The following is a 22343-nucleotide window of genomic DNA, read 5'->3' on the forward strand; positions in this document are numbered from 1 at the left end:
ACCCCATCAGCAGTGGAACACCATCACTTGCTACTGCCAGAACCCTAAATGTATTATTTTTAAAGCGTATTTGAAATTATCTTTGTAATGAAAAGCGCTATATACAATAAACCTATTATTTTTAGAATGTGTAACTATTCTACTTAAAATAATACTTTTTTTAAGTACATTTTTGAAGGGGTTTGCTATGCAAGACATTACGGTAACAGCGTGGCCAACAATATTTTTTTTATTTACAACTACTTGCTTGCCAGTAACATACTGTACAAGCTGTGGGCTTCCTCTGCACACCTCGTTCTCACACTCTACACTACCCTTTCTTTCCATTTCAGGTACCTATTTTCTAAATATAAACTCTGTCATACATAATTCATATTGTACATCCACAAACATAGTGAAACCAAAGTATATCAAACACAGGACATAGTCTTCTTATAGTCTTCTTTCTCTCCAGACTGAAAGCTGTAACAGGGCGTCTGCTGTTGAGTATTAGATCATTCAAATAAAAAGCAATAAATGAGTGTAATAATGGTTCCACTGAACCAATATTATCAACTTCATACGATGACACTCTTGGTAATAAAGACTGGTGGGACAAAGGACCTTTGATCCCAACCATTTGAAGAGGAAGCTGGGTCCTTTAGTCTAAAAGGTTTACTGTGCCTCAAATAGGTAACAAGGAATTTCATTAACAACAATGTTTATTTTTTGCTTAGTGAATCATACATTAAGTTAGGAAAATACAGTTTTGGAACAGTATGAAATATATAGACGTGGGGCCTGAAATATTTCAGAGATTTCATATGTATATGTTCTAACTCTGCTAGTTTCACATTACATCATTACAAACTCACTGACTTCTGATTTCAGTCTTTTATTGTCGTACAGTAAAGCATGCAATGTCAGTCATGAGGTTTATTTTGGTGTGTAACAGTATGTGTTTGTTTTAGTGAGAAGGCCACTCCTAACTTGCTAAACAATATTTCAGAATTGGTTTAAATTAAGTCAGGGTTAAATTAAGGGTGGGTTTTAGTATTTTGGCTAGTCGTTTTACAGGTCAGGATTGTCCCCCATTTTAGAGCTCCAGCTCGATCTTGACGTCAATCTCGGCCTTGTAAGGTTCCAGCAGAGGGCGTACCTCCTCAGAGAGAAACCTCGCCACCTGAGTGAGTGAGAGAGAGAATGATGAGTTAGGTTGCATCAACTATAGATACATGAAGAAAAGCTTGTATAATGTAATAAATACAAAACAGCACGTGATTCTGATTCTCAACAGATTGAATGGATCTTTTTGCCACCATTAAATCTGTACCAAGATCCTCAGTGTGCTGGATATTATTTTCTGTTTAACTACAGGTATTTTAAAATGATATTACAAAACTCTGAGGCAAAGTTGAGAAAAACAAAGATAACAGGTGTTCTGTATAGTACCTGTTGGGGGGCGCGGCCGATGAAGGTCTTGGGGTCCAGGATGTTGTCTAGATGGCCCAGGATAGGGGCGAAGTAGGGGTCAGCCTGGACCCTGGCCAAAAGGTCATTGTCCCCCCCCTCCTGTTTGACCACAGTTGCAGCCTGCTGGGACAACACACGGATCTTCTCGTGGCAGTCCTGGTGAAAGAACACAAATACGAGAAACTGTTACTGTGTGATTACACAATAATAAACTGAACATAAATTACAAATGCAACATGCAACAATTTCAAAGACTTTGACTGAGAATACAGATACGCATCTGTTGGCCACAGATGTAGAGTGGATCAGAAAACCAGTCAGTTTCTGGTGTGACCACCATATGCCACATGCAGCGCAACACATCTTCGCATAGAGCTTCCCTAAGACTGTTTGTGCAGAAATTATTTGGTTGTGCAAACCCACAGTTTCATCAGCAGTTAGTGATACATTTTTATCTCTATTTGTGCTTTTTGTGACTCCTCTTTGGCTGGAAAAATGGCTGGGTTTTTCTGTGAGTTGGCGGTCACCTAACAATCATTTGTGGTGCTTTCGCTGTAAAGCCTATTTGAAAATCGGACACTGTGGTGGGATTAACAACACGATTACCTTTAAAACGGTATAAGATACATGTATGTTTGAGGAATTTTAATTATGAGATTTCTGTTGTTTTGAATTTGGCGCCCTGCACTTTCACTGGCTGTTGTCATATCGATCCCGTTAACGGGATTGCAGCCCTAAGAACATGACTGAACAACATCGTTTGTTATCAAACTAATAATTAGCAACCTAGGATTAGTTTAAAAAGGGACTCATGGTTTGTGAATTTCTCAAATGTGCATGAAATCGCACCGGAAGAAAAAAGGTCATATTTTATTAACCTCTTAAGCTAGAGACGAACCATTTTCTTTGCTGTAAAGCTGCAAGCATGCCTGTCGAGAAATGGTGCTTCATTGTTCCGCTATGTCACTCAGAGGCTACATGACAGCGAACTTGCAACTGAAAAGCCTACTCAGACTGGCCTGTGCTCTTGGTTATACCAGGTGATGAAATGACACAATGTATCAACTCTGCTCACCCTGCTCCAATTGCTCCAATGTATAAAATGCACATGTAACAGAAAACTCATTAGGGTCTGCATCCCCACTCGCCACCACAGCTAAATTATATTTTAAAAACTGATGGAGGAATAGGTGTGCTACACTAATTATGCAATGTGCGACTAATTATGCAACGTGGAGTCTGAGAAATACGTTCTGTTCTAATAAGTTGTGGTGTCATGCTGTACTAGAAGGGTGCGTACCTGTCTGTTGCCTCCAGCCTTCACCATAGCCATGATTATGTTCTCTGTAGCCATGAAGGGAAGCTCATGATGGATGTGTCTCTCAATCACCTGACAGAGAGAGCGAGAGGATGAGAGAAAGCGAGAGGGAAAGAGATAGATGAAAATTATAGAGACGAGAAAGGGATACATATCATTAGGGGTGTAACGGTTCACCAAATCCAGGTTTCGGTACGTATTGCGGTCACGGTTTAGTTTCGGTACAGTAGGAAAATTAATGGCCAAGTTACTGTAATTAATTTTAGTTTGGGCAAAATATGCAAAACTAACCCAGGAATAGATCATATACACTGGCAAGAAAAATTATGTGAACCGTTTGGAATTACCTGGATTTCTACATAAATTGGTCATCAAATTTGATCTGATCTTCATCTAAATCACAACAATAGACAAAATGTGCTTAAACTAACACACAAATTATTGTATTTTTATTGTCTATATGAATACATAATTTATACATTGTGTAGGTTGGAAAAAAGTATGTGAACCCCTAGGCTAATGACTTCTCCAAAAGCTAATTGGAGTCAGCTAACCTGGAGTCCAATCAATGAGACGAGATTGGAGATGTTGGTTAGAGCTGCCTTGCCCTATATAAAAAATATTACAAAATTTGAGTTGTCTATTCACAAGAAGCATTGCCTGATGTGAAAAATGCCTCGAACGAAATAGATCAAGAAGACCTAAGATTAAGAATTGTTGACTTGCATAAAGCTGGAAAGGGTCAAAAAAGTATCTCTAAAAGCCTTGATGTTTATCAGTCCACGGTAAGACAAAATGTCTATAAATGGAGAAAGTTCAGCACTGTTGCTCTCTCCCTAGGAGTGGCCGTCATGCATCGATGACTGCAAGAGCACTGCGAAGAATGCTCAATGAGGTTAAGAAGATTCCTAGAGTGTCAACTAAAGACATCCAGAAATCTCTGGAACATGCTAACATCTCTGTTGACGAGTCTACGATACGTAAAACACTAAACAAGAATGGTGTTCATGGGAGGACACCACAGAAGAAGCCACTGCTGTCCAAAAAAAGAAGGTTGGAAGGTTCTCCCATCTTCACAGAGGAACTCTAGAGCTCTGTCAGTGACAATCTGGTTCTTGGTCACCTCCCTGACCAAGGCCCTTCTCCCCGATTGCTCAGTTTGGCCGGTCAGCCAGCTCTAGAAAGAGTCTTGGTGGTTCCAAACTTCTTCCATTTAAGAATGATGGAGGCAACTGTGTTCTTGGGGACCTTCAATGCTGCAGAAATATTTTGGTACCCTTCCCCAGATTTGTGCCTCGACACAATCCTGTTTCAGAGCTCTATTGACAATTCCTTCGACCTCATGGCTGGATTTTTGCTCTGACATGCACTGTCAACTGTGGGACCTTATATTGATAGGTGTGTGCCTTTCCAAATCATGTCCAGTCAATTAAATTTACCACAGGTGGCCTCCAATCAAGTTGTAAAAACATCTCAAGGATGATCAATGGAAACAGGATGCACCTGAGCTCAATTTGGAGTCTCATAGCAAAGGGTCTGAATACTTATGTAAATAAGGCAGCGGTTTTTAATTTTAATACATATGCAAACATTTCTAAAAACCTGTTCTCTCTTTGTCATTATGGGGTATTGTTGTGGATTGCTGAGGATTTTATTTAATCCATTTTAGAATAAGGCTGCAACGTACCAAAATATGGAAAAAGTCAAGGGGTCTGAATACTTTCCAAAGGCACTGTCCATAGATTACTTTATGGTTAACATTTCATTGAGAAGGTTTATGGGAAAGACTTTCCATCTACCAGAAGACAGTTGTCATTAGCATCATTGTGTACAGCTATACACAGACAGGGGCATTCTCGCTCCATTACCTCTTCAGAAAGTTAAAGGAAAAATACAAATGACATTTTGTTCATGTCTTATCATCATCTTGGGCAAATTAATTAATGTTCTAATAAATTCAATACATTTAGTTGATTTCCTCCGAAGTTAAATACATTTTTGCGTCTACTGGGAAGCCAAAATGTTGCCAAACTGGAGATTTAAATGATGATGGAGGAGGAGGAGCGCTCTCTCTCCCACACACAACCGTTACACCCCTACATAACATACAAGACCGTTTGAGTTGAATGTTGTTCCTCTGTGATGTGCCAACAGACGTACTGTGGGATAAGTGCAGTTGTGTGTGCATTACTCATGAAATGACAAGGTTTAAAATGGTGGTGATAACACCTTATGAGGACAACAATAGAAATTAGCCTCCTGGTTTATTGTGTTTTTTATCCTCAATCATTTCTGTCTGGACAAGCCTACTACTTCTAATTATCTAATAAATTCAACGAATTTACCTTGGGGTAGACCACCAGGCCTTCGGTGATGTTCTGCAGGGTGCTGAGGATGATGTCAGCGGTAAGGAAAGACTCAGGGAGAGAGATTCTCCTATTGGCACTGTCATCCAGTGTTCTTTCCAGCCACTGGACAGAGGCGGTCTGGAGGGGGTCAGCGAGCAGCGCTATCAGGTGGCGGGCCAGACTACAACAACGCTCACAACGCATTGGGTTCCTCTTGTAGGGCATGGCACTGGAGCCTGGGGGAGAGGCAGTCAGAGGGACCCAGACAAGTAACAATGGGTTGGCATTTAGGAAATAACTTAAACTAGCTGTTAACTCTGAAACATCAGGATGGTTTACCAGTTGGTGCCTTAAATCAAAGTGAAATCTAGGGCTAAAACTCAATTGTATTTTATTGATTCTCTCCTTGCCTCTTTCTCAAAGTACATTGGAGCAGAAGATCAGAGGTGAAGGTTCTTCTGATATTTTGCTCCAATCTGCTTTGAGAGGTAAGGAGAGAGGGTGTGAGGAATCAAGGACATGCAAAGGAAATCAACCCTAGTTTTGGGATTAGATACCTTTATACCTGGGTAGGAAGTGGACCAATTTCCTTCTTATGACTCACCAATCTGCTCCTTTTCAAAAGGCTCCTCAATCTCTTTAAGGTTAGCCAGCAGGCGAATGTCAGTGCAGATCTGAGGAAGAGATACATTACCTGTGGGTCATTCCACTACTGTCAAAGACCACCAGGAGGCATTGTTTCTCCATAGACAGACTTGTGATTTACGGTAGTAAGAATAACAAACTGATGTCCAGTCAAATCTCATCCCAACCTTGTGGACGGTGGCTCCCATGCTGGCCAGGGGAGAGAGGGAGTCGATGTCTACCTTACGACTGTACGTCTGTCCAGTCACCATGTAAGCCCTGGGAGGAAAAAATGTACAGGATTGAAGACAAAAAAGAAAAAAAAGAAAAGAAAAGGTATTTCAGGGATTTGCTTGTGCTCAAAATGACAAAACGTGTGGCAAATAGGAAACTCAAGAGACTGTTGACATAAAAGTATACATTTAACTCACTTTTTGAAGCCTGCCATCTCCGTGACCATTCTGTCCAGATCCTCCACCTTATCATGGTCCCCCTGGAAGAGCTGCAGAAAGCTGGCCTGGGTGCCCGTAGTACCCTTCACACCCCGGAAACGCAGGTCTTCGCGGGCGCGCTGAAGGTTCCGCATGTCCATGGCCAGGTCCTGGAGCCACAGACATGCTCTCTTACCCACTGTGGTCAACTGGGCCGGCCTGGTAGAGGTAGGTAGGTTATATACAGTGCCTTGCGAAAGTATTCGGCCCCCTTGAACTTTGCGACCTTTTGCCACATTTCAGGCTTCAAACATAAAGATATAAAACTGTATTTTTTTGTGAAGAATCAACAACAAGTGGGACACAATCATGAAGTGGAACGACATTTATTGGATATTTCAAACTTTTTTAACAAATCAAAAACTGAAAAATTGGGCGTGCAAAATTATTCAGCCCCCTTAAGTTAATACTTTGTAGCGCCACCTTTTGCTGCGATTACAGCTGTAAGTCGCTTGGGGTATGTCTCTATCAGTTTTGCACATCGAGAGACTGACATTTTTTCCCATTCCTCCTTGCAAAACAGCTCGAGCTCAGTGAGGTTGGATGGAGAGCATTTGTGAACAGCAGTTTTCAGTTCTTTCCACAGATTCTCGATTGGATTCAGGTCTGGACTTTGACTTGGCCATTCTAACACCTGGATATGTTTATTTTTGAACCATTCCATTGTAGATTTTGCTTTATGTTTTGGATCATTGTCTTGTTGGAAGACAAATCTCCGTCCCAGTCTCAGGTCTTTTGCAGACTCCATCAGGTTTTCTTCCAGAATGGTCCTGTATTTGGCTCCATCCATCTTCCCATCAATTTTAACCATCTTCCCTGTCCCTGCTGAAGAAAAGCAGGCCCAAACCATGATGCTGCCGCCACCATGTTTGACAGTGGGGATGGTGTGTTCAGCTGTGTTGCTTTTGCGCCAAACATAACGTTTTGCATTGTTGCCAAAAAGTTCAATTTTGGTTTCATCTGACCAGAGCACCTTCTTCCACATGTTTGGTGTGTCTCCCAGGTGGCTTGTGGCAAACTTCAAACACCACTTTTTATGGATATCTTTAAGAAATTGCTTTCTTCTTGCCACTCTTCCATAAAGGCCAGATTTGTGCAATATACAACTGATTGTTGTCCTATGGACAGAGTCTCCCACCTCAGCTGTAGATCTCTGCAGTTCATCCAGAGTGATCATGGGCCTCTTGGCTGCATCTCTGATCACTCTTTTCCTTGTATGAGCTGAAAGTTTAGAGGGACGGCCAGGTCTTGGTAGATTTGCAGTGGTCTGATACTCCTTCCATTTCAATATTATCGCTTGCACAGTGCTCCTTGGGATGTTTAAAGCTTGGGAAATCTTTTTGTATCCAAATCCAGCTTTAAACTTCTTCACAACAGTATCTCGGACCTGCCTGGTGTGTTCCTTGTTCTTCATGATGCTCTCTGCGCTTTTAACGGACCTCTGAGACTATCACAGTGCAGGTGCATTTATACGGAGACTTGATTACACACAGGTGGATTGTATTTATCATCATTAGTCATTTAGGTCAACATTGGATCATTCAGAGATCCTCACTGAACTTATGGAGAGAGTTTGCTGCACTGAAAGTAAAGGGGCTGAATAATTTTGCACGCCCAATTTTTCAGTTTTTGATTTGTTAAAAAAGTTTGAAATATCCAATAAATGTCGTTCCATTTCATGATTGTGTCCCACTTGTTGTTGATTCTTCACAAAAAAATACAGTTTTATATCTTTATGTTTGAAGCCTGAAATGTGGCAAAAGGTTGCAAAGTTCAAGGGGGCCGAATACTTTCGCAAGGCACTGTATATGAATTTATGATAGCGATAAAGATGAAAAGAAAACGAGAGAGAGGTGGAAAAATATATAAATGGTGAGAGGAGAAGAAAAGTTCAAATCAAATGTGGAGGGGAAAAATAAAGATTCATATAAAAATAAAACAGAAAGAAATAAGGCAGAGAGATAAAAGTGGACTCAGAAGCACTGAATACATCACTCTTTAATCTGAGAGGAACATAAGTGTTCATAGACAAATGGGATATATCCACAATGGCACATAGTCCATGAGCCGGGGGGGTTGGTCAGGCTCACTTAGGCTGACAATGTCTCATAGTGATTTTATTCCACACACAGATGTATACAAAGCTCTCTCCCGCCCTCCATTTGGAAAAATCTGACCATAATTCTATCCTCCTGATTCCTGCTTACAAGCAAAAACTAAAGCAGGAAGTACCAGTGACTCGCTCAATACGGAAGTGGTCAGATGACACGGATGCTACACTACAGGACTGTTTTGCTAGCACAGACTGGAATATGTTCCGGGATTCATCCAATGGCACTGAGGAGTATACCACCTAAGTCATCGCCTTCATCAATAAGTGAGTCAACGACGTTGTCCCCACAGTGACCGTACGTACATATCCCAAACAGGCAACATCCGCATCGAGCTAAAGGCTAGAGCTGCCACTTTCAAGGAGCAGGGCACTAATCCGGACACTTACAAAAAATCCCGCTAAGAATCCTACTCGTCGGATGTAGCAGGGCATAAACTATTAAGGACTACAAAAGGGAAATCCAGATGTGAGCTGCCCAGTCACGCAAGCCTACCAGATGAGCTAAATGACTTTTATGCTTGCCTCGAGGCAAGTAAGACTGAAGCATGCATGAGAGCACCAGCTGTTCTGGATGACTGTGTGATAACGCTCTCGGTTACTGATGTGAGCAAGACCTTTAAACACGTCACCATTCACAAAGATGCAGGGCCAGACAGATTACCAGGACATTTACTCAAAGCATGCGCGGACCAACTGGCAAGTGTCTTCACTGACATTTTCAATCTCTCCCTGACCGAGTCTGCAATACCTACATGTTTCAAGCAGACCACCATAGTCTCTGTGCCCAAGGAAGCGAAGGTAACCTGCCTAAATGATTACCGCCCAGTAGCACTCACGTCAGTAGCCATGAAGTACTTTGAAAGGCTGAGCATGGCTCACATCAACAGCATCCTCCTGGATACCCTAGACCCACTAATTCGCATACCGCCCCAACAAATCCACAGATGACGCAGTCTCAATCGCACTCCACACTGCCCTTTCCCACCTGGACAAAAGGAACACCTATGTGAGAATGCTGTTCATTGACCATAGTGCCCACGAAGCTCATCACTAAGCTAAGGTCCCTGGGACTAAACACCTCCCTTTGCAACTGGATCCTGTTCTTCATGACAGGCCACCCCCAGGTGGTAAGGGTAGGCCACAAAAAGTCTACCACGCTGATCCTCAACACTGTCGCCCCTCAGGGGTGTGTACTAAGTCCCCTCCTGTACTCCCACAACTGCGTGGCCAAAACATGACTCCAACACCATCATTAAGTATGCTGACGACACAACAGTGATTGCCCTGATCACAGACAGCGATGAGACAGCCCATAGGAAGGAGGTCAGAGAACTGGCAGTGTAGTGCCAGGACAACAACCTCTCCCTCAATGTGAGCAAGACAAAGGAGCCGATCGTGGACTACAGGAAAAGGCAGGCCAAACAGGCCCCCATTAACATCGGCGGGGCTGTAGTGGAGCAGGTGGAGAGTTAAGTTCCTTGGTGTCCACATCACCAACGAACTATCATGGTCCAAACACACCAAGACAGTCGTGAAGCCCTCTTCATGACAAACCCTGCTGCTACTCGCTGTTTATTATCTATGCATAGTCACTTCACCCCTACCTACATGTACACATGACCTCAACTAACCTGTACCCCCGTACACGGGTGCCAGTACCCCGGTACATAGCCTCATTATTGTTATTTTATTGTGTTACTTTTTACTTTAGTTTATTTGGTAAATATTTTATTAACTCTTCTTGAACTGCACTGTTGGTTAAGGGCTTGTAAGTAAGCATTTCACAGTAAGGTCTAGACTGGTTTTATTCGGCGCATGTGACAAATAAAGTGATTTGATTTCCTTGAAAGTCCATGTAGGCCGTCGTTGTAAGTAAGAATATGTTCTTAACTGACTTGCCTAGTTTTTTATTTATATTTATATATATATATATATATATATATATATATATATATATATATATATATATATATATATATATATATATATATATATATATATATATATATATATATATACACACACACATACATACATACATACATACATACATAGGTATCTGAGCGTTTCAATGATATAATTGAAGGTGAGCATATAACATGTTGTGTACTGACATTGTTGTATACTGACACCTTTCCAACTCTAGGGACATATATATATATATATATATATATCTAGAGTTGGAAAGGTGTCAGTATACAACAATGTCAGTACACAACATGTTATATGCTCACCTTCAATTATATCATTGAAACGCTCAGATACCAATCTCCCCCAGGTGAACATAACCTTGACCTTTGACCTCTAGGGTACATATCACAAATACCTGTATAAATTGCTAATACATACATTTTCATCTTTGTTTGACAAGTGGTTCTGAAAGGACATTACCAATAGTTAATAGGATAAGATTGAATATCATTTTAAAATCAGCTCACATCCAGGACTATTCACTTGTACATATCCATTTTACATGCTTGAAGATAAAATATTGCAATTATTGATGATGACATCTTCAGAAATCAGCAATTCAGACAGAATTGTGGTAAGAATGTACCCGAAAAGCTGTGAATAATCTTTATATCTGCACACTTGGCTCATTTGGTTGTGTATTCCACATCAATTTTCATTTTTTTTTTTCAATTTTCACATCAATATCATTTTATGATATTAGAATTATATATTAGAATTATATTTCATACAGATATGATCATGCGAAATTGATCCAATAAGACCCTATTGAGTTATTCGGCGACCATATTAGAAAAAGGCTTCTGTGGAGTTAATACTTGAATCCTGTGATGTCCCTGCATCTACAAATCTTTTTAAAAGCCTGTTCCAGCAGTGTGTGTGAAATGTGGTGCCTCCATCACATGGGCTATTTTTAAAACAATAGTTGTAGCTGGTGCTTCAAAAGTTGGTTATATTATATATAATTTGAAATGTAAATTCATGGCATTTCAGAACCACTTGTCAAACAAAGATGGAAATGTATCAGGGTTTACTTTTTTTAAGCAATTTACACAGGTAATTATTATATGTACCCTAGGGGTCAAGGTTCTGTTGAACACTTAAATACTGACTTGATGGATAGCTGTGAAACTAGGCTTTTCAATGATATTTGATTAAAGGTCATACGTGAGCAATAACTTGTTCTATACTGACAACGTTTGTCATAGGGTAAAATCCCTATGGGGAAAATGTATGGGATGGAGGGATGAAATTAAGGAGTGATAACACAGAAAGCTACCATTGCTGTACTGCTACCACACATTTTCCAACTCTAGAGACATAGACCTTGAAGAAAATCACTGAGATCGTCAGCCCAAATTTGAGGGTTACGCTCATGGACTAATATAGAAGTTATTGTTAAGTTCATGTTTTAAGTATTCCTATATTTCTGTTTCTCGATTTTCCACTGGTTCAATTCTGAGATTATCTACAAGTGACAGGTCAGCTGACCCTGTTGTACCAGAAAGTGTAGCTGTTTCAGAGTACTGCAAGTTGGACCAGTTCTGGTGTTTTCCTTTTTCTGCTCGTCCAATGACGGTTGCTGTATGTGGAATACCACTTTCTCTGTCAGCAAGCTGTTCCTTCATCTGCTGGATTCTGTAGTCGACCACAGAAGCAGGAAGGAAAAGCTTGCTGACTGTGACTAAAAAAGGAGCAGGCTCTCAGTAATGGAAAGTGGCAGCTTGAGTAATACAAATAAAAACTGTCACACAACCCATTTGTAATGGGGAACTTGAATAATACTTGGACATTTAATTATGCTGTTGATGTTTTATTTGTCTTTAAAGAACAGAGGAAGATTGTTATTACGGGACTATCAATCTGTCAAGAGTGTGCCTGCGCGGGAAGTTTGGTTGTTGATGGACCTAGCCTTGAGTGGAATGGCTACCTTATAGTGTGTTCATACGGTATAGTAAACTTTGTTGAACTGGAACCTTGTCGTTGTGTCATTTCGAGTTAACAGTTAGAACCTCCTGAGGTGTTCATACTTACTGGTAATGTGTGAAACCCAGGGTGGGGAGACCAGCGTATTTTTCAGCAAATTTTGATAGTCTGTCGATCACTCTGGCCAACTATAAAGACAGAAACTTGTTTTTAGTTTACGGAAGAGATGAGGGATATACAGGATCATACTTGGCTGACTTTCTCAGACATTTTCAACACAAAGTTGCACATAACTTTACAGCATACTATCTGTATCTAGTGCAGGCCTGGGGGTAGTACAACTAATCCTCCCTGGTCTATAACCACTAGCTTACCTTCGGCAGGAGAATGTCAAAACCGTCACGAAGCATGATCAAATCCTAAAGGGAAAAAAAGAAGAAAAAAACAGCAGGCATTTCAGTCTTTATGCATAGAAATCTATATACACACACTAGAGGTCAACCGTTTATGATTTTTCGATACCGATTATTGGAGGACCAAAAAAAGCTGATACCGATTAATCGGCCGATTTTTTTTTATATATATATATATATATATATATATATATATATATATATATATATATATATATATATATATATATATATATATATATATATATATATATATATATATATATATATATATATATATATATATTTTTTTTTTGTAATAATGACAATTACAACAATACTGATTGAACACTTAACTTAATATAATACATCAATAAAATCAATTTAGTCTCAAATAATGAAACATGTTCAATTTGGTTTAAATAATGCAAAAACCATGTTGGAGAAGAAAGTAAAAGTGCAATATGTGCCATGTAAAAAAGCTAACGTTTAAGTTCCTTGCTCAGAACATGAGAACATATGAAAGCTGGTGGTTCCTGTTAACATGAGTCTTCAATATTCCCAGGTAAGAAGTTTTAGGTTGTAGTTATTTATAGGACTATTTCTCTCTATACCATTTGTATTTCATATACCTTTAACTATTGGATGTTCTAATAGGTATTTTAATATTGCCAGCCTAATCTCTGGAGTTGATATGCTTGAAGTTATAAACAGCGAAGAGCTGCTGGCAAACGCAGGAAAGTGCGGTTTGAATGATTGCTTACGAGCCTGCTGCTGCCTACCACCGCTCAGTCAGACTGTGCTATCAAATGATAGACTTAATTATAATAATACACAGAAATACGAGCCTTAGGTCATAAATATGGTCAAATCCGGAAACTATCATTTCGAAAACAAAAGGTTTATTCTTCCAGTGAAATACGGAATCGTTCCGTATTTTATCTAACGGGTGGCATCCATAAGTCTAAATATTGCTGTTACATTGCACAACCTTCAATGTTGTCATAATTTTGGAAAATTCTAGCAAATTAGTTTGCAACGAGCCAGGTGGCCCAAACTGTTGCATATACCCAGACTCTGCGTGCAATGAATGCAAGAGAAGTGACAATTTGCCTAGTTAATATTGCCTGCTTACATGAATTTCTTTTAACTAAATATGCAGGCTTAAAAAAATATACTTCTGTGTATTCATTTTAAGAAAGACATTGATGTTTAGGGTTAGGTACATTGGTGCAATGATTGTGCTTTTTTCGCAAATGGGCTTTTGTTAAAGTTGGCTGTCTTTGTTAGGAAGAAATGGTCTTCACACAGTTCGCAACGAGCCAGGCAGCCCAAACTGCTGTATGTACCCTGACTCTGTTGCACAGAACGCAAGAGAAGTGGCAGAATTTCCCTAGTTAAAATAAATTAATGTTAGCAGGCAATATTAACTAAATATGCAGGTTAAAAAATATATACTTGTGTATTGATTTTAAGAAAGACGTTGATGTTTATGGTTAAGTACACATTGGTGCAACGACAGTGCTTTTTTCACGAATGCACTTGTTAAAAATCACCCGTTTGGTGAAGTAGGCTGTGATTCAATGATAAATTAACAGGCACCGCATTTATTATATGCAACGCAGGACAAGCTAGATAAACTAGTAATATCAACCACCATGTGTAGTTAACTAGTGATTATGTTAAGATTGACTGTTTTTTATAAGATAAGTTTAATGCTAGCTAGCACCTTACCATGGCTCTTTTCTGCACTCGCATAACAGGTAGTCAGTCTGCAACGCAGTCTCCTCGTGGAGTGCAATGTTATCGGCCATAATCAGTGTCTAAAAATGCAGATTACCGATTGTTATGAAAACTTGAAATTGGCCATTCCGATTAATCGGTCGACCTCTAAGATATACCCATGAGAAACAAACGTAACCATTAAGCACACTCATCCCAAAATAACGTGGTCTTTTTGGTCTAAAAGTAACTGTCTGCAGTCTGTTGCATGTAGAATTCAAGGCCCAACCCCAAATTAACACCCAAGCCCTGTGCACTTGTGGAGATCTAAGAGGATTTGATTGGTATAAGCAATATGGTGAAACTTTCACCTAGTCCACCAGAGGCTAAGTAACAATGCCTACACCTGTCAAACCATCTCAGATCTAGAGGTCTATTTGGGATTGGGCTTCTCTTACCGTGTTGTCTCCCACGTAACAGGAAGTGGCACCCAGGTGGATGATGGGAGCAGCGGTGGGGCAGCAGTGGGCGAAAGTGTGGACGTGGGCCATGACATCGTGCCTCAGCTTGCTCTCCTCTTCTGCCGCCATGGCAAAGTCGATGTCCTCAGCGTGGCTCTCCATCTCTGCTACCTGGGCTTCGGTGACGGGCAGGCCAAGAGCCTGGAGAATAAGAGGACGAGATGGCGTTATAAGGAGCAGACCAATAGCCTGGAGGTCAACAGGAAGGACAAGAGGAGCAGAGAAAATTAGAGCTGGTGGTAAGAATTTTTCATTGTAGGTTTTTAACTGATACTCTAGGATATGCATTCAGTGTAAGCGCTAGCTACTTTATCAAGTGTTCTCTGGCTTTTATTAAGCTGAAACATTGTTGCTACATTGCAGTAATTGCACATTGTATGGTACTATTTAATAAAAATTGTGTCAATGGGATGTGTGGTGGAACTGTCCAGAAAGTGGGTCAACATTTTCAGATCACTTTCAAACAGATAGCTACAGGTGGTTGCTTTGCTTTGCTCCGCTCCATATCTCACACAGAAACTAGGAAAACTATTCCAGCACAATCTTCATTATGGTAGCAGGTCTATTTAAAACCATTGAAAAATAGAATATGTTGTTCGAGTAAGCAGAGCAGAGGAGTTTGGCCCTGTGTTAATGACAATAGCGAGCGACATTCCTTCCACTTAGCCGTTAGTAATACTTAAATGTTTTTTACTTGGATCTGGATAGGTATGCTAGAAGCAGTGCAGTGGTGGAGTTTCCACTAATAATCACATGCAACTTACATATCTGAAAACATAGAAGGGTTATTTAGGGCCAAGGACAAGGAAGGAGAGTGAAGAGCGTAAAGAGGCTAGGCTAACTCTCAGGGGGTTAGTGTCCTATTACCATTACATTTTGGCCTGGCTATTTTTGACACAAACCCACCCCAGCAGATTTCAGAGAGACATTGGAGACAAACTTACTATTTGAAATCTGACTAAACAACATTTTGTACGGGAACACTGTGTGTACATTCATTTTCATGAGGGCACAAGACTATAATAGCGACTAGCGAGTGTGAGAAGAGACAGATTCCACCACCATAGCCCTGCTGTGTGTGTGTAGCTTCTAAAAGGCCCCATAGGCAGTATTTCTGTTACATCTATTTGAAATACGTATTTTAATTACTTCTGAGTATTTCGTCATTTGAATTACACTCCAATGTATTTTATATTTTCAAAATACTGAAAATTGTATTTTCAAAATACTTTCTTTCCTATACCATTTTTGTATAGCGGTTCACATTGTGGCCCACCTTTCACCTTGGTATCAGAAGTCTGATAGCACTATGGGTGTTCTAAAAGCAGCTGCTAAATTAACTAAATATACAAATTGTAACAATTGCAAAGCATGCTGAGTATTATTCTAATAGCTCTGGCCCGAAACAATACACTGTGTGCTTTGTAGTTCATTTTCACATATACATGTAGGTGATTTAGCAGACACCCTTACCAGAGTAGACTTGCTCAACTAAGGTAAGTAAACAAAAACATAATACAATCAATGTAAAAACCATTACTGAGAATATTTTTGCTGTTTGGGCCAGCTACTTATATATTTGTCCAAGAATTTTGTAATTTATTTTGATACAAAATATCATAAAGTATCTGTATTTTGTACTTTTTGCCCATAGTCTAGGCCCTGCCTATATCCTTATCTTTGTGTAGTCCATTTCCCCTCCACTAACAGATCAGATGAGCTGTTGCATGTGACAGAGGGTCTGATAGTAAGGTTAATTACAAACACACAGCCTCCCTGTAAATTAGAAGAGTAGTGGAAGTCATTTTTGTCTTTAAAAATAGCCTAGTGTTTCGCTCTTAAAAAGGTATTTGCTGGACAAATCTTATCTAGGTTTCACTGTTTGCAGGTTTGTTTATCATGTGGAATAGCTGGAAATCTATATCCAGTTTCCAAATAGTGTAGGCCAACAGTGGGGTCAATGAACTAGCTGAAAGTGATTTGGAACCCTGATGTCAAGTTAAAAATAGGCTAGATTATTGAAGATAGGGGTATACATCTGAAGGACTTCTACAGGGTTGATTGACTAGCGTAACTTACTTTACCAACCATCCCAGTCACTTTCCTCACTTTGTCAAAAACTGGGTACTGTTGATGAATAACTACATGCATTGTTACATCCACAACCACGCATCAATATTCCACAGTTTATCACAAGACACTGCATCCTACTAGCTAGTTTGTTTGGTTTGCATCTTCTGTCTTGTAAGGCAAATACATAGTAACGTTATATTCTGAAGCTGTTCATTTACTATAAGGTCCTCCTATATTTAGAGCAGGGAACTTGAGAAGGATCTCTCAAGGTCGCAAACTTAAAATAGACTTCATTTTGTAGCAAAAGTGCAAAAAAAATATGGAAAACGATAGCTACTGAAACACACAATGACATGCATGCTCATTCACGATAACTAGCCAATATTACAGCTAGCTGGCTAAGTGGCTAATTAGAGGCAAAACCTTTTCCGCTTTGGCCAAATAGATCCACAGTTTTCTCCACGTTGTGAATTTCTTCTTGTCACTGAAGTTATAGGCCATTTCCTTGCTGGCATATCGTGACACCAGCGGCGAACGATACTTATTAAATTCGTCTCCAAATGTGTCCATGACTGAACCGTGTGTTGCAAGCCTCAGGCAGCACGCAGGTTTAACCTCATCTTCTTTGATGAGGTTTAACAGCGGTTGGCAATTCAATAAATGTTGCATTACCGCCATCTACTCGACTGGAGTACAACTCCCTTATACTTTGCTTGAAAAAATAAATAAATAAACAAATACCCTACCATCTAACAACACTCACAAAAAAGATTATATATATAATAAGAAGAAATAACACAACCCTACTCGACTATTTACATCTATTTAGTCCTAACTAAGGCTGACAACCTGTACGGATGGGACACCACCACTTAACACACCCTGTCACTCTTCTGATGTCAAGTCTCGCACACCCAAATTACCTCTCTGCAGCTGCCACCACAACCTCCATTCTCTGTGACTTGATAACCATTGCTATAAATGCAAAAAAATCCAATCTTACTGAAACATATATCACTTGTTGGCCTATCCCTCTGTACTGGTACTACTCACACCACTCCTCTCAGGAACCCTCCCCCATGACCCATCTTCCTCTACATTCTTCACTGCCTCAGCATATTACAACTTATGCACTACTCTAACCCTGGAAACCTCAACCTTCCTCTCGCACACGGGACATTTCTGATCCCCAGCCCCATGGGCACCCCTACAATTAACACATACCACTACCTTCCCCAATGCTACACATTCCTTTGTCTCATGCCCTTCTTCACCCTTCTCACACCTACAAACCTCCCTCCAACACACTGCTGCCACATGCCCATAAGCTTGACACCTGTAACAGCGTAATGTATTCGGCAGAAAATCTCATACACGATAACCTAATATCACTTTGTACGGCAAAGACTCAACATCAAAACTCAAAAGAACAAGCAATGGCTCTTCTGCTTCACCACTCACGCCACCCTGTTTGTGTCGCACAAAATGACAAGCATCACAAACACTGGCAATCTTCCCCTTCAGTTGGTCAACTTTTACATTTACTACTACCCCAGTAATTACTCCTTTCAACAGCACCCTTTTCTTGAGTGCAAAACTATTCCCGTTTCTTGCAATCATTCGTTCACCGTGGAGCGCCTTCTCCCTCTGACCAGCAGAAACACAAACAATTATCACAAGAGCACAAGACCCTAAGTGATTCCACAACACCAAACTCTGTTTTCACCCACCCTGAAACCACACACTTCAGGGTCTTCTTCTTTAAGTTTTTATTGTCGGTTTGCAACCAACTGACAGGTGCATACACTGCCACCTACTGTACTGGAGTGTGAAGCCGGTCACAACTTATCTATGGCGCTATATTCTCTTAGCTAACCCTTCATTTCTAATAAAATAAAATAATTTCCTACAAACCTCACTACTCCCATCACCCCCACCCAAAATACCACCCAATCCCCATTCCCATCCAACCTATCTGACCGTGTCAAACAACCTCTCCCTTTCTACATCATACATTTCACAAAATAATAATACACGCTCAACCGTTTCCTCTACCATACAGCCATTACAGACTTCACTGCCATGTTTCCCTATCAACTTCAAAGAGGAGTTAAATCCTGTATGCCCTTATCTCATCCTATACAACATAACTTCCTGCCTTCATATCCCATTACATGACACTATCTCCTGTACAGATTTCCTTGTACTGTAAAAATGTCTGCCCTCGCTACTTTCATCCCATTTTCCAATTCTTCCGAATTAATGTTTTAATTCCCCCTCTGCCCAACTGCACCTGTATATCCACCATGTCATTTTTTCACTGTTTTTTTGCTATTATATCTACTATATCATCCAACAGAACTGAATTTCACAGGAAGGCAGCAGAGAAGCAGCTGGGTCATCTAGGAGGAGGGGCCTGGAGGTTCACCATGGTGCTCTTCACTGGGGTTGACCGGCTACCTCCTGAGGGGACGTTCGTAGAGGGGTTCATTGCAGCTGGGGAGCCCCTTCAGTGGCTGGTGGAGAGGTGTGGTAACAGATACCATGGCCTGGATAGTAACACACAGCAGAGTGGGGATGACAACACGGTGAACACACAAGTTCAGGAGCTGCTGGAGAAGGTAGAGGAGCAGGTTAAGGAAAACCATGGCTGGTATTTTGCAGTAAACGAACTGATTCTGCTAGAGGAGGAGCAGGCAAGGAAGGCGGTGGAAGAGAGGCGGTTGAGAGAGGAGGAGAGGAAGAGGCAGAGGCTGCCTCTTGGAACCCCTAAAGGGTTCTACCTGGGACCTAAAAGGGTTCTTAAAAGAGTTTTTAACAACGGTTAATTTAATAACACCGGTTAACGTTGTTACAGAGTTTTGTATACTTGGCATAATATTCATAAAAGTTCATTAAGGTTTGAATAAATAACCTGTGTTTCTACGTTTTGTATACTTAGCATAAAAGTTCATAAAAGTTCATTAAGGTTTGAATAAATAACCTGTGTTTCTACGTTTTGTATACTTGGCATAATAGTTCATAAAAGTTAATTAAGGTTTGAATAAATAACCTACACGTTATAAAGCTTTCTATCTCTCTCTGTCTCTCACAGAGCTGAGGGTCCTTTTGCTGGGGTGGAAAGGAGTGGGAAAAAGTTCTGTAGGGAACACCATCCTGGGCCGGCGGGACTTTGAGTCGGGGACAGAGACGGAGCAGAGCCTTAGGAGGCAGGCCGAGGTGGCCGGACGCAGGGTCACCATTGTTGACACCCCCGGCTGGGACTGGTTCTCCATAAGACGCACCCCGAAACACGTCAGACAGGAGTCAAAGCGAGGGGCCACCCTCCTCCGGCCTGGCCCCCACACCCTTCTCCTGGTGCTGCCCATCATCTCCACCCTCACTTCACGTAAGAGGCGGACCCTGGAGGCCCACCTGGAGGGCCTGTTTGGTGATATGGCGTGTCTCCACACTATGGTGCTGTTCAGCTGCGGGGATTGGCTGGGCCGAACGCCCGTCGAGGAGCATATTCAGAGGGGAGGGCGGAAGCTCCACAGGTTGTTGGAATACTGTGGGAACTATTATCACGTGGTGGATAGCAAGATGCCGGGGAAGGACACAAGGAACATCTCAGATCTGCTGGACAAAATAGAGGAAATGATCAGAGAGAACGGTGATGAGGCCTTCTTGCCAATACAGAGTGAGTAGACAGTAGATGATACTGAACAGCACTCTTCTTTCCCTGCTGTCATTAATTCACTTCTGGATGAAATTCAAACACTTACCGTTCAAAAGTTTGGGGTCGCTTAGAAATGTCCTTATTCTTGAAAGAAAAGCACATTTTTTGTCCATTAAAATGACATCAAATTGATCAGAAATACAATGTAGACATTGTTAATGTTGTAAATGACTATTGTACCTGGAAACGTCTACATAGGCGTACAGATGCCCATTACCAGCAACCTTCACTCGTGTGTTCCAATGGCACCATTGTGTTAGCTAATCCAAGTTTATAATTTTAAAAGGCTAATTGATCATTAGAAAACCCTTTTGAAATTATGTTAGCACAGCGGAAAACTGTTGTCCTGATTAAAGAAGCAATAAAACTGGCCTTCTTTAGACTAGTTGACTATCTGGAGCGTGTGGTGGTTCATTTCTTTACTATCAAATGAGGAGAGACAAGCTTATCACACAAGTCAGAGTTATACTTAAACTAAATCCTTGCAATAGCAATGACTTGTCAACGATTCACCATTTCTAATGGTCCGTTGAGAGTGGTGAGACAAAAGTACAAAGGTCTTTTATAGACAAGATACACCCCATTTCAACCTACATGACGAACAACAGATACATAGAATGAGTCACAAGGGGAGACTTTTTAAATGAGAAAGGAGTATCCCGTAGCCAGATAGCATTCGCTATGAATTATCGTTCAGTTTGGTCCCTAAGACGAGGTTCCGATCTCGTTCCTGGTACTCATAGCACAAAAACACCAACTCGACCAATGACATAAATCAATTGTAAACTCCAGACACTACCACAAACATCCCCCAAGGCCAAAGGAGCCAGGGACTGGTGCACACACATTGTGGAAACCAGTAATTGGTTCCCCATTAATCACGCCATCCCTTCACATGGTTTAGTATAGGTAAAGACACATTCACATATGAAGACAATGTTCCCTCCTGTCCTCTTCCCTTTCTGATATTCTGCATAGCACCAGGGACATGTGAAAGACAAGCCTGACCTCTCCCCTCTCTGGGCCCCAGGTGACTGAGCCCCAGGTGACTGAGCCCCAGCTGAGGGAAGAAGTGCAACTGCCAACACCAGAGTCCGAAGGGATACATTCTAATAACAAGTATATCATATAAGCATATTACCATAAGACATCTTAATAATCTATGTTACACAACTAATTCTGATTCTTCCGCCACAAGCGTCAGCAATTGTGGGTTCGATTATATGCTCAAAATGGCCAGAAACAAAGAACTTTCTTCTGAAACTCATCAGTTTATTCTTGTTCTGAGAAATGAAGGCTATTCCATGCGAGGAATTGCCAAGAAACTGAAGATCTCGTACAACGCAGTGTACAGTCGTGGCCAAAAGTTTTGAGAATGACACAAATATTAATTTCCACAAAGTTTGCTGCTTCAGTGTCTTTAGATATTTTTGTCAGATGTTACTATGGAATGCTGAAGTATAATTACAAGCATTTCATAAGTTTCAAAGGTTTTAATTGACAATTACATTAAGTTGATGCAAATAATCAATATTTGCAGTGTTGACCCTTCTTTTTCAAGACCTCTGCAATATGCCCTGGCATGCTGTCAATTAACTTCTGGGCCACATCCTGACTGATGGCAGCCCATTCTTGCATAATCAATGTTTGGAGTTTGTCAGAATTTGTTGGTAT

The 22343-nt window shown here is 40.7% G+C and overlaps 2 protein-coding genes across 2 annotated transcripts; one reads left to right on the top strand and one right to left on the bottom strand.

Moving 5' to 3' along the window:
• Positions 1 to 683: 683 nt before the first annotated feature.
• Positions 684 to 17587, bottom strand: LOC110486126 (adenylosuccinate lyase). The gene is made up of 11 exons (XM_021557496.3): positions 17375 to 17587; positions 14816 to 15019; positions 12618 to 12662; positions 12352 to 12431; positions 6174 to 6392; positions 5931 to 6021; positions 5723 to 5792; positions 5116 to 5354; positions 2753 to 2842; positions 1432 to 1608; positions 684 to 1162 (listed from the first exon to the last, which is right to left on the bottom strand). The coding sequence occupies exons 1-11, from the start codon at positions 17519 to 17521 to the stop codon at positions 1076 to 1078; spliced, it is 1449 nt and encodes a 482-aa protein (XP_021413171.2). The 5' UTR covers positions 17522 to 17587; the 3' UTR covers positions 684 to 1075.
• Positions 17588 to 19257: 1670 nt separating this feature from the next.
• Positions 19258 to 20722, top strand: LOC149978885 (GTPase IMAP family member 9-like). The gene is made up of 2 exons (XM_090194342.1): positions 19258 to 19749; positions 20048 to 20722. Exons 1-2 carry the CDS (start codon positions 19258 to 19260, stop codon positions 20636 to 20638), a joined length of 1083 nt encoding a protein of 360 aa, XP_090050468.1. The 3' UTR covers positions 20639 to 20722.
• The last annotated feature ends 1621 nt before the right edge of the window (positions 20723 to 22343 follow it).

The sequence above is a fragment of the Oncorhynchus mykiss genome, chromosome 13, assembly GCF_057628025.1.
Source record: "Oncorhynchus mykiss isolate SJ-2025 chromosome 13, ASM5762802v1, whole genome shotgun sequence".
Taxonomy (NCBI): Eukaryota; Metazoa; Chordata; class Actinopteri; order Salmoniformes; family Salmonidae; genus Oncorhynchus; species Oncorhynchus mykiss.

Bases quoted from the DNA above. Each gene is read 5' to 3' on its own strand.
- LOC110486126 (XM_021557496.3), bottom strand. From the start codon at position 17,521: ATGGACACATTTGGAGACGAATTTAATAAGTATCGTTCGCCGCTGGTG. The intron at 15,020-17,374 runs GTTTTGCCTCTA...CTTATTCTCCAG, and splicing joins ATTTGGCCAAAGCGGAAAAG to GCTCTTGGCCTGCCCGTCAC. The intron at 1,163-1,431 runs GTACTATACAGA...TCACTCACTCAG, and splicing joins TCGGCCGCGCCCCCCAACAG to GTGGCGAGGTTTCTCTCTGA.
- LOC149978885 (XM_090194342.1), top strand. From the start codon at position 19,258: ATGTCATTTTTTCACTGTTTTTTTGCTATTATATCTACTATATCATCC. The intron at 19,750-20,047 runs GTTCTTAAAAGA...TCTCTCACAGAG, and splicing joins TCTACCTGGGACCTAAAAGG to CTGAGGGTCCTTTTGCTGGG.